This window comes from Phymastichus coffea, unplaced genomic scaffold, assembly GCF_024137745.1.
Source record: "Phymastichus coffea isolate CEN01 unplaced genomic scaffold, Cenicafe_Pcof_1.1 PCOF00043, whole genome shotgun sequence".
Lineage (NCBI taxonomy): Eukaryota > Metazoa > Arthropoda > Insecta > Hymenoptera > Eulophidae > Phymastichus > Phymastichus coffea.
The window spans coordinates 921,234-933,721 of NW_026706854.1; the positions used below are offsets into that span (position 1 = coordinate 921,234).

Consider the following 12,488-nt stretch of genomic DNA (forward strand, 5'->3'; position numbering starts at 1 on the left):
ACGCGGTTCATCGTCCTCTTCAGTGACATCTTAACAATATGGTCTCGCCGAAGACGTTGCATACCTTTGTCGAGAACGTCGTAAATAACGCTTGAACATTCACAAGTAGTATAGGAGAACGTCGCCAGGCAAGGTTTGTACGGGAAGGCTTGCGAGCTTGTAGAAACACCCACGACAAATATTTTTACGCAGTGTTGGACAATTTTTTTTGGTGAATACCTCGTGGAGGATTAGAGCATAGCGTGAAATGAGCTATTATTGTTGTTGTAAGTAAGCTTCGAACACGAGCTTGCAAGTGATGCTGCAGGTGCGCTTCGTTGATAAGCGCACGCGCATCGATTTTTTTAGCTTGTGAATGAGTTGCTGTATAGTGATGTAGTACTAGACTCGTATTCAAGATAATCCTGCACGGATCAGATCACGGCTTATCCATGAAAATTATCACATTGGTAAGATCATGAAAATTAATTGCAACTGCAGGATCGATGGTGTAGGTAGTTGAAATAACCTCTGTAAACACCGGAAATAAATGGAATCATTATTTCATTATTTCATTCGATGGAATAATCAATGCAATATTTAATTTAGCTGTGGATAAATAACAAATACAAATCATTTGAACGGATATAATTGTATAAAAATGTCGAAAGTCTTTCGTTAAAACGAGGAAGTCAACAGATGTTTAGAATCGAGGCCGCGTGAATGAATGAAGTAACGTACGTGCTTGCAGATGCGGCGGCTGGTCGAGTGTTTGCTGCTGATATTGCTTCAGCTGACGACAAGCACACGGTGCAATGACGTGCCATGCAATTTCAACGCGATGTGCATCTGTTGGCTGCAGGACGATCAGGATTACACGAAGATGGACGTCGGCTGCACCGGTGTACCCTTCGCGAGATTTCCAGGTATGGAAGACATACCGCTTTTCTTGTTGATTTGGTATTCAACGTTTGCCCGTTCACTGCAGACGTATCCATAAGTTATGTGGCACAGTTAGATGTGATAGGCTCGGGGCTACAGGTATTTGACAATGAAGCTCTGGCAAGTACTTCTGGAGTGGAGGCACTTGGGCTTGCTAGCAATCAGCTTATGAGCGTCGGTGACAAATCGCTTCTGTAAGTCATTCACAAACTTAAAGTGAAAGTAGTGTTTTTTTATACGTTCTTGCGTTATCCTATATGATTAGCTCCTTAGCTGTGCTTTTAATTGAAAAACAAAGAGGTTGAATAAGTTATTTTCATGAAATCGAGGTCCGACGAGCGACACTCATTGTTATTATTCTCTTGGTGGTATCTTCTTTGAGAGTATTCGTGTGTATAAATGATAATTGATTGCTGTCGGTGAGTTAACAATTGCTTCTCTTTTCTCCTTGATTAAGGGGAGTCAGCGACACTCTACGCTCTCTGGATCTGAGTTATAATTCGCTGGAAGAGATACCACTAGCGGCATTACAAGGACTACATCGGCTTAATTGGCTCAACATGCACAGGTAGAATCGAGTTTGTCTATCATTCAAGCTACAAATCGCTTTCGAAAGACACGTCGATCGAAATGATTTAGTGGATTTCAAGTAGAAGAGTCAGCGTTGTCTTCGAACGAAGCTGTCGTGCGTCATTCGATACGCATAATCGATCATGTATATCGTATATCACATGCGAATGCATCACCTGCTCGCTTGCTTACACCGCTCATTTTCACCTCTCGACGCGTCGATATGCCAAAATTACGACAGAATCAGTTTACCATATTCTTTTCGTATTTCAACACGCACGACGATCTTTTCTGTTCTAATACGTGGGTAAATTGTCAAAATCACTTGCTCTCTCAAGTTATTACCGGTCGCTTTATCGCTTTGACAATAAAATAATTCCTTTCTCCCGGCTATTACCCGAAATGCTTAAACGACTATAATAAAAAGAATCATCGCGCTATCGCTATTTGTTGGTGTTGTATTCGCTGACAAGTGACAATTGCCCATGTGCTCGCTTATCTCATCTGTATATGCACGCAGCAATCATCTGACGACGCTGCAAGGCGACTGGGGTCTGGTAAGCGACACGCTCACCAACGGCTTCTTCGGCGACAATTCCATCACTGATATCCCCAAGAGTTTTTCAACTTTCGGCAGTCTGAACTGGCTCAATCTCGACAGTAACAATATCGAGGAGCTTTACGAGAACGCAATGCCGCCAAACATCGTCACGCTCAGTTTGAATGGGAACTTGCTCAAACGCTTTCCCGAGAGTTTGGCTAATTGCCATGGATTGACGTGGCTCTATCTGAAGGGTAATAACATTAGGCACTTGGAGTTGCCAGACTTCAAGAGCGACGGTCTGGAGATGCTGGACTTGAGTGAGAATGTGATCGAGAGCGTTGTTTACACTGGGCCTGACAACAAGACTCTTCGAATTTTAGACCTCAATCTCTCAGGTTGGTCCTCGTCGTCCAATTTATTTTTTAATATTGCCGAATGATGATAAGCGCTGTTTGGGCAACGTAGGTAATCGCCTAACCGAGCTTTCCAAGAACATGTTCGCTCGAATGTCCATCCGACGTATTCGACTCTCGTCGAATGGCATTCGACAAATTCACCACGCAGCATTTGCCGGACTCGAGGATAGCTTGGAATATCTCGAGCTCGAGAACAACGAAATAAGAAGATTGCCGTCAGCTGTCAGCTCACTGCGTCGAATGTCTTACTTGTATCTGGCGAACAATGCAATACGTGAACTTCGTAACGAGAGTTTTGCCGCTATCGAAGGAGAACTCAAAGTATTATCACTAGCCACGAATGGCCTCGAGACAGTACCTGCTGACACTCTTGCCGCTTACGTCAATTTGCTTCATCTGAATATCGGCTACAACAAGATCCACAGGGTCCAGCCGGAAGATTTCGACTGGGCGGAGAATCTCGAGATACTGCTTTTGAGAAACAACGTATTGACGCAACTGATGCCTTATACTTTTCGAGGTACCGGATGTACTGAGTATGTTAATATCTACATGTCAATTAATTTTAATCGTACTATGCATTTTTTCTTCTTCATTGAAGGCGCAAAGAAGCTAACAGAATTGAGCCTCTCGTTCAACCATCTATCAGACATAGCTGACGAAGCATTTGTAGGTCTTGAAGATAGTCTAGAAATCTTAGAGTTGAGTTTTGCTTTCTCGACCGATCACTTTCCTCAACGAGCACTTCGTCCACTATCAAATCTACATTGGCTGGTACTCGACAACAATAACTTCCATACTCTCGAGCCGACAACGTTCTACTCGTTTCAACAACTTCGCTATCTGAATCTCGAGTCCAACCGACTTCACGACTTACCCGAACGACTCTTCCTCGGTGATGTGCACTCCGAGCTGCGAGACTTGAAGCTGGGTTATAATTTTTTGGAAGTTCTGCCGGAAAGTACTTTTCACAACTTGACCGAATTAAGAGCGCTCGATTTGACGGGCAATAGAATTCGAGCTCTAGCCGCTGACTCGATTAAGGATTGCCCGAAACTTGTCACTGTCTCGTTGGTGAACAACAGGATTTCGACGATCGATAAGGATGCATTAAACGGCTTGGAAGAGTTGAGATTCTTGCATTTAGAGTTTAACAAGCTCACTTCTTTGAATTTCGAGGCTTTCGCTACCAGGTGAGATATCTTAAAACTTGAATAACAATTTGAATGTAGCACGATGAAATTTATTAAATTCGCGTTGGTTTTCAGCGGTGGACCTGAGTTTTTACTGAACGTATCCTACAACTCGATATCCTCCTTGAACTCAAGCATATCGATTATAAATATCACGCGGCTCGATTTGAGCTTCAACAACATCAGTTATTTATCCGTGGATGTGTTTGTCAATACTCCACACTTAAAGACAATTAATTTGGAAAGTAATCATATGACCGCTATCGAGCCAGGTAAACTCTTAAACAAATTAGCTTTGTCAAAGAAAACTAAATCTATTCTATCGATCAAAAGGCACATTTGCATTGGCCGATCTAAACACTTTGATTCTACGGGACAACAAAATCGAGTCGTTGCGCAAACAGAGCTTCAATGGATTAACGTCACTGCAACAACTCGATCTCTCGGGTAACATGCTCGCACAATTGACAAACGAGCAGTTTCGAAACTTGCGAAACTTGCGAGCGTTAAATTTGTCGCACAACAGGCTGCGTTCCTTGACGCGCGATGTGTTTACCGGCACTCGTCTTGAGATTCTCGACTTGAGTCGCAACAAGTTCACCGTCGTACCTTCGGCGCCTTTCCTCGACGTTGGCTACACACTCAGGTATGTATATTTTCAACGTCATTATTATTTTGATATCGAATTATGATACACATTTAGGAGCATCGATTTATCGGAAAACTTCATCGATCACCTCGACGCTACGTCCTTCCCTACCTCACAATTAACGTCGTTGAATCTCGCTCATAATCGCGTTCAGATTCTGCCAGACAATTCCTTCGTCTCCTTAGCCAAACTGTTAACGTTGAATATATCTGAAAATCATCTGAGAGCGAATTTCAAAGAAGTTTTTCACTACTTGCCTGATCTACGGTGGCTGAGTATGGCGAGTTGTGGATTGAAAAATCTTCCACACTTTCTGCTAATGTCGCTCAACTATTTGGATCTATCGTTCAATAATGTCGACAATATACGTGAAAACGAATTGCAGAACTTCGGTACGTTGAAAGTGTTACTGTTGACCAACAATACGCTGAGCACATTCGATGGTTTGCGATTGAATTTGCTGAGAGAACTGGATATTTCGGGCAATCCTATCAAGGTGAAATTGAACTTTTCATTTGCGAAAGTTTCGATCAATAAAACTAACGATTGAAAATTTGCTATCTGTTGTAGGAGTTAACGAGAAACACTCTCGCTGGGTTCCCGCGCTTGGAAAAGCTCAATATTCGCAATCTCAATCGCACGCTCACGGTCGACCGAGACTGTCTCAAGTCCTTAAGTCACCTGAAGTATCTCAGCACGCAGACGTGGCCCGAAGCATCCAATTTTCGACTTCGCAATTTTTTGAGTAATCTGCCTCTGCGAGTTGTCGAGATCGAGGTCATCGAACCGCGTCTCACCGATCAACTGCACAACGCTTTCACAAAGCAGTTGCGCGAGTTGACTATTACTGGGCAACATTTACATTTCATCGCTGCGGATGCATTCAAGACTATTGAAGGTCCCGAGCTCACTCTTAGGATTAAAGATACGCAGGTTGAACGATTCCAGTCCGACATTTTCTCGTCGTTGACCAAACACATGACGCAACTGACTTTGGATCTCAGAAACAATCATATCAACGAGCTGAGTCCGTCGGTTATTTATGGTAATCTCTCGTGGGAAACTGTCGGCACTAACATGGTTTCAGGTCAGAATTTATTTTCCAAAATAAAAGTGAACGAACAAATAATTTATACACCATTTATTCTAAGACGTTTCATATTTCATCCTTATACAAAGCCTTTTTTCTTGATTTTTCTACAAAAAATTAATAAAAATATCGTTGTTTTTGTTTATTTTTTCGAGTATTTAATGTATAACTTTTTCCGTCTACGTCGTCAATCCGCCCTTAATATATTTTACAGTGCTAATTAACTATCATACAGGTAACGCGTGTTTTCGTTTAAATAGTACAACAAGAAGCACTCTAGTCCTTCTCTTCAATGATAAGTTTAATCTTATGTTCTACGTATAATGAAAAGAATACTCTTATTTCATCAGTTTGCTACAAATTCTATCTTACGACCGAATGATATCAGATATAACTGATCTGCTTCTTGTTCTATATTTCGCAGGTTCGCTTACAAGAAACTTAACGAATTAAAACACGTAAAGAATAAAATCGTAATCCTCTTATTTTTTTGTTCACTCTAAAAATTCTTACATAAAACAATCTATACAGCAGCGTAAAGTATAAGTTTTATATTGTAATCGCAACAATTTCAAAATTTTTCGCTTGTACTGTTTAAAGTCAATTGCGTATTTTAGGCAAAAAAAGCCAAATAATGGATATATAAAATCACGCGACATTGTCGAAAAATTGAAGAAAACAGAATTCGTTCACGAAGCGATCATTGACCGTGCAAATACATGTTTCAGGTGGTCTACAGTTATCGGGCAACCCACTGGAATGCGACTGCGAAATAGCATGGCTATCGTTGTGGCTACGGAGATGGTTACGCGAATCACGGCAGATTCACACAGCCTCGCAATCGGACGCTCGTCAACTGCGAACTTATGCAGGTCGAGCGGTTTGCACGGAAACCACTCAACTTTACCCGGCAGATCGGGCACTGCTGAATCTCGGAGCGCCGAGCACTGCTTGCCAAGCGTCGGCATTGAGCGTCGCTACCGAGCACAGTCGCATGGGATTGCTAGTATTGGCTGTTGTTGCGCTTGTTCTTATTGCTCGGTAGCTCGTTTCGGAGATGGATCTTACGCTGAACGAACAATGATCGCGCGTGCGCTTGTTGATCGTCCAGACGAAGGCTCCCAAACGATGCATAATTATCATTTGATTTTTCTTTTATTTTCCTATTTAGAAAGGCGTCTGTAAAAAAGCGTTTCGATTTTGTACGGCACTGGATAGTTCATACTATCATGATACATCAGCACCAAACTTCGATTTTGATGACGAAACATAAATGATTTGCAATTGTCCGCGCGCAACATTATATTCACATAAATCCAGCGTTCGATCGTCTCGGAGCTTTCGATCTCGAAAATGAAGATAAAGAAAGAATAAAAAAAGCGCCGTGTTCAATTGCACTTTCGAGAATACACCTTTACAATTCCATATGTCCTATCCTATAAAGTGTCTCCCCCTCCGTTCAAATAAATACATTTAAAAAAAACTCCGTGCAATCTCCGTGCGAAAGATTGTCAGTGGTTTTTTCTTGCTCACAGAATTCAGGCGCACAAAGATAAAAAAGGCAACAAGAGCCTCGGTGAATGTGTTTGCGTGTGCGTGTATGAGTGTCCGTAATTCGATTCACGACAATCAGACGGGCGGTGCTTGCGTATGTTGAAGGCAGCCTTCGACATTTTCTGGCCAATCGCAGACATTCTCGTTGGGATTGAAAACGAGATTCACAGGACAAGGCATATGATGTTTGCGTTCACCCTCGCACATGTAATACATCGTGCAATCGTTCTTGTCTGGGTGGTAGGAGATGTGATTGTCTTCTTCGTCGCAGGTTACTTCGTTTGCTGTAATATTTCAGTAAGATTCGTTAAACGACGTTTGGAATTCGCGCGTAATAAAATACATATCTATGTTGTTGTAGAATTAAGTTGGAATCCTATGAATTTCGAAAGTCGATTCAATATTGCTTTAGTAAACATATTTAAATTTAGAATAAATACTTTTTCGATGCGACAGCACTATAAATTAAATCTAATAAGTATTTCAAAATTTTAATCAAACAAAGCTTTAACAAGCATAGAAATCTTGTCATGTATGTACAAGTAGTTTGTATGAATTCTTCCACACATATGTCTGTTTATTCCTTTTTTTAGTGATTATGTTGTGCGATTAATTCGAAAAATATAGTAATAATTCGATCACTTTTTGTCGACGCAAAGTTTGCTTTGCTCAGTATAGTAGTGGTTATCAATTAGTTCTCTTAAACGTAAACGATGAAGAATATTGTTAATAATTTTTTAAGAATCTATGTAAACTATAAAGTTATAAACTGTATGTTGTGGATATTTACGAATTAAGCGGACACGAATAAAAGAAACATTTTGTATAATGTGAAAGTTTTTCTCTCTCTTCCCCTCAAAATTCTTTGCCAAAAAATATTATGAATATTGAGATTGTAAATAAACTTACGATCTTTGGTGGTATACTTTCCGCCTCTCACATTACTCTCGTACGGTCCATCGTACTCGAGCTTCACTGCGTAGTTTTCAAGTTCTTTTTTCATTGCCCTGATCAGAGGGAATTTTCCATTACCACATGATCCTCGGAAGTCATCCATGTCGACTGACCATATCATTATTCCACCAAAACCTTCTTCCTTCAGCCAGTTCATCTACGCCAAGAAGCCACATTTTTATTGCATACGTTTACGAAAGAAAGCAATTATTGCGAAAAAGATGTTTCGTAATATTTAAATTACCTTATTGATCAAACTTCTCTCGTCGTCGAAACCGACCCACTGGTCGTCCCTGTAAGCAAATGGTACTTGTTGCTCGCTGTCCCAAACCAACGTCGTGTTATCTTCGTTCAAGAATGAACAGACCTATAGCAAGCACAATTAACATCTTTTTCAAACAGCTCACAAATGAAATCCACTGCACTCAGTATTCATGATGTCGGTTAATTACCTCGTAGTAAGAGAGGAAGCCGGGCTCGTTTGTGTAATTACCAGCAGCGCCGCCTCCAGAAGCCGGAGCTCCAATGTCGAATTTCGTCTTGTCAACAAGACTGAAAGATCTGCCGTACGTTGGCATTCCGATCATTAGCTTCTCCTTTGGTGCTCCTTGTTTTACCCATTCGCGCGCGCTAAAGTCCTGTGAATGGACATATATTAGTTTTATTGATGTGACTCAATATTCACTCTCTTTCGAAACAGTTCAATGTAGATATCAGTTGCTATTAATTTGATCGAAAATAGTTATATTATGTCGATAGAATGGCAAAATCATGATCCAGCGTACAAAGTAGTTTTTTTCTCATTTCTCTGTGGTTTATAGAGAGCGTAGTACATTTTAATTCATTCGAAATCAAAAACCACACGAATGACAATTTGATCGACGGAGAAAAAAATAAGCCACTATCGACGAGACATAGATCTCAAACGCGTTTTTGTTGATTTTCATATTTATTGAGCGTTTAAGCGGAGAAAAGCACTTACCACCGTGAGTTTCTTCTGATAGCTGGTAGCACTTTCTAGGGGAAACAGAGGACTATTGTGTCCAACCTGTCTCTCCCATTGTCCGTGAAAGTCGTAAGTCATGACATTTATAAAGTCCAAGTATTTAGAAATCTCGGGCACGTCGTACCTGAGAAATAAATCGCGTGGAATTAATGCACATGACAAGTGAAAATGCCCGTCGATCACAGAAATGAAACGACGATACGTGGTTAGTTGGCAAGTTCATATGCACACTTACCCGGCAGCGATAGCTTCGAAGCTGGCAGGTACAGCAGCCGAGAGAAGCAATTTCGGCTGACCGGCACTTTTGGCCTCGCCTTCGAAAGCTACTCGAAGTTCCTTCAACAGATTCACGTAAGCCGCACGATCGTCGGCGCCTCTGCGACGATTAAGAAAGAAAACAACAGCGAAATCATTGGGTATTCATTGGGCAAAGTATATCGCGTTATCGAGCTCGGTGAACAGTTAATTTGGAGAGCAGACGTAGAGCAAAAGCTTACCGTGGATACTCCCAGTCGACGTCGAGTCCGTCGAATTTGTATTCACGAAGGAAGTCGATAGCCTCGTAAACGAATTGGTTCATGCGGAAGGTATTGCTCGTCAGTTCCTTGAATGGCGTCGAGCCAAATGCCCAGCCACCAATTGCCAATAGAATCTAGATAAGAAAGAACAGCGTTTATCGCAAAGCCACCGTTTATGCGCGCGTTCGCTATCGATCGATTTATCATACGCGAGATCATCGATCGCTTTTGTACAGCCCAAGTCGCACCTTGATGTCAGGGTTCTTCTCGCGGAGGGCGATCAATCTCTCGTACATTTCGGCGTCCTTGTCGTTGCTCTCGGATAACAAATGATTTTTAAGCGTGGCGAACGCGTAAATCACGTGGGTGCACAGACTCGTGTCGATGTCTTCCGGCATGAATTTGCCGGTGCTCGGCCGCTTGTGCGACCAGTTGGTCAGGTAGCATATCGTTTGAGCGTCTCGTTCTGAAAGCGTCGAGCAGTTGGTTTTCGTGATAGAGAATACTTTTTACATCGCGTTGTTGCAACTCTCGGACGCTACGATTTACTTGGCGCCTTCATTCAAATCTGATATGATCGTCAAATAAAACTCACGTTTGGTATTGGGCGAACTGATGACCAGCTGAGTTGGCTTGCTGACCTTCTTAGCTTTGCTCAAAACCTCGGAAACGGAAATTTTGTAGGCTTCGGGCTTCTTGACCACTACCTCGGTGATAGTTGTGGCTACGGCACTCCAATCAACGTCTTTGGCATTACTGCCACGCGAAATTCCACGCAGTTCCTCGCGAATCGCACCGATCAACGGATACTTAACTCCACTGCCGCAGGTCGTGCCGTTGAAGTCGTCCATGTCGACGGTCCATACCATGGCACCTATTATACGATTTCTAATTAATTTTCGCAACATCGTTACTGTTTTTCGACTCGTCGTCACGCTCAAATCATACGCGTCTCTAAGTGGAGGCTACGCGGCGAACGAGCCAAATATCTTCAGAGTGCGAAGCAAAAGAACAAAAGTATGCACTCTTCTACGGAAACGCGCTGCTAGCGCGCTGAGTTAGAAAACACAGTTATTACGAAAACGAGGTAAGCTATTACGGAACTTTGCGAGCACTATCCACACGGTCTCGCTTCGTGCATGGAAATGGAGAAAAAAAAATCAGAGAATAGTCTAGTAGTGGCGAAAAATTTCGCAAGAACGCTGAGTGTGTAGGAGTACGCGAGACTGAAGCGTGTATTATGTACCTCCGTATCCTTTATCCTTGAGCCATCGCATCTTGTTTCTGATGGATCTCTCGTCGTCAAAGCCGACCCACTGGTCGTGATGCACGAGGTACGGCACTTTCATCTCGTCGTCCCAGATGTAGGCGGCACCGTTCAGTAGCATCTCGCAGATCTAGCGAAAAATTGAAAGGGAAAATACAGTTTTTTTGTCGGCGTTGCTTGCGTAGCAAGAGAACATGTTTGAAGATAATGTCGGTGCTCATTGAATATGTCACTTCGCCTTGAAATATCGATGAACGGCGGAGAGAAAAAAATGTTGGGTTTAAACTACACTGTGCTCGAGATTCGAATTGTACGGTCAACGTCTCGTGCAAGTCAATGAACGCGCGTGCACAGGACCCGTTTGGGCTGCGGAGAAAGTTTTCAAATTAAAAAATAATCCATATAAAAGAGACTAGCGTATCAATCTACTTCATTTGCTACGGATTTTCCTCGCTTACCAACTCATCAAAGCGACAAATAGGAAATTGATTTTCACGGAGAGCCCGCGACGTACGAGAGCCGCGGATAGATTTGTTTTCTTTCCTGTCTGAGCGACATGTTTAATCAAACGGTTATCTATGGAGAGCATCGTTAGTTTCCGACACGGGATATTATGCTCGAATGAAAGTGCAGTCATTATCGCGACGTACCATATAAAATTGTGTGGGTCGAATTTTTTAGTGAGATCACTCGAAGGGGACAGGGAGAGCTGTGAAAGTTGATAGACTAACCTCGTAATAAGCTAGAAATCCCGACTCCTTGGTATATTCTCCGGCTTTACCACCACCAGACGCCGGCGAATGAACCTTGAAGGCATTTGGATTGGACAGAGTGAAGGATCGCCCGTAAGTTGGCATGCCGATGATGAGTTTCTCCTTGGGCGCACCGAGTCGTACCCATAGCGCAGCGGCATAGTCGACGCTCAATTGCTTTTGCCATTCGCTGTCGAGCGACGACGCGTACAAGGGTGCATTGTGTCCTGTTTCGCGCTCCCATTTGCCGTGGAAATCGTATGCCATCAGGTTGATGAAGTCCAGGTAACTGCATCATTTTCACGAGCGATCGTGTAATGGCGATTCATCGTGGCGATAGGCAATTGTGCTTTTGATCGATTTACGGGAAAGTCGGATGGAAAGTTATAAAGTTATTCGCGGGAAAAGTCGATCGAGCGTTTGTAAGTCGCCGAGCGAACATTCCACGAAACGCGCGTAGTCTAACGTGCATTATCTAACGAGCGCCCGTTTCTTCGTATAGCAAGCTCCGGTGAACAAACGGCCGGCAATTGTCAATCGAGTTCCGCTGGACATTAAGGTATATCATTGGTTGTTACTCAACAACGACGCCCTAGCGAGCTTAGAGCCATTGGGACTTTTACCTGGCAACGGCCGGCACGTCGTATCCACTCTTGACGTTGTCCGGTCCCACCGGCACGGCGGCGGTCAGCAACAGTCTCGGCTTTTTGCGCTCCTGAGCCTCGGCCTCGAATGCTTCGCGCAGTTCTGCAAAACACAACAAAACGATTACTCACTCCGCGGTAGTTGGCGACCGGCCATTTCTCAGCTTTCCCGGAAAAGCCGCGCTCCTCGCTGTTATCTTCCTTTCGCCTTCGCCGTACCTTTCAGCAGCAGGACAAAGTTCTTCTTGTCGTCGCCGCCCTTGGGGTATTCCCAATCCATGTCCAAGCCATCGAAACCGCGCTCGCGCAAGTACGGTATGGCACTATAGATGAAGGTCTGTCGGGCATATCTAGTCGCCGACACTTCCTTAAACTTTTGCGTGCCGAACGACCAGCCACCTGTAATCGAC

The 12,488-nt window shown here is 43.1% G+C and overlaps 2 protein-coding genes across 2 annotated transcripts in view; one reads left to right on the top strand and one right to left on the bottom strand.

The window, feature by feature from the left end:
* LOC131664367 (chaoptin-like) lies at positions 1 to 7,015 on the top strand. The gene is made up of 12 exons (XM_058935406.1): positions 1 to 449; positions 731 to 905; positions 968 to 1,115; positions 1,379 to 1,489; positions 2,012 to 2,430; positions 2,501 to 2,971; positions 3,053 to 3,644; positions 3,720 to 3,916; positions 3,978 to 4,290; positions 4,348 to 4,789; positions 4,864 to 5,380; positions 6,112 to 7,015. The coding sequence occupies exons 1-12, from the start codon at positions 432 to 434 to the stop codon at positions 6,426 to 6,428; spliced, it is 3,720 nt and encodes a 1,239-aa protein (XP_058791389.1). The 5' UTR covers positions 1 to 431; the 3' UTR covers positions 6,429 to 7,015.
* Positions 7,013 to 12,488, bottom strand: part of LOC131664368 (probable chitinase 10) — a 22,856-nt gene continuing 17,380 nt past the window's right edge. The window contains exons 5-17 of the mRNA XM_058935407.1: positions 12,298 to 12,477; positions 12,058 to 12,181; positions 11,414 to 11,723; positions 10,662 to 10,812; positions 10,011 to 10,289; positions 9,664 to 9,881; positions 9,395 to 9,549; positions 9,133 to 9,273; positions 8,874 to 9,021; positions 8,344 to 8,529; positions 8,136 to 8,258; positions 7,847 to 8,048; positions 7,013 to 7,221 (exon numbers count right to left, since the gene is read on the bottom strand). Of these exons, the coding sequence (XP_058791390.1) occupies positions 7,013 to 7,221; positions 7,847 to 8,048; positions 8,136 to 8,258; positions 8,344 to 8,529; positions 8,874 to 9,021; positions 9,133 to 9,273; positions 9,395 to 9,549; positions 9,664 to 9,881; positions 10,011 to 10,289; positions 10,662 to 10,812; positions 11,414 to 11,723; positions 12,058 to 12,181; positions 12,298 to 12,477 (2,426 nt within the window). The remainder of the gene's footprint in view (positions 7,222 to 7,846; positions 8,049 to 8,135; positions 8,259 to 8,343; positions 8,530 to 8,873; positions 9,022 to 9,132; positions 9,274 to 9,394; positions 9,550 to 9,663; positions 9,882 to 10,010; positions 10,290 to 10,661; positions 10,813 to 11,413; positions 11,724 to 12,057; positions 12,182 to 12,297; positions 12,478 to 12,488) is intronic.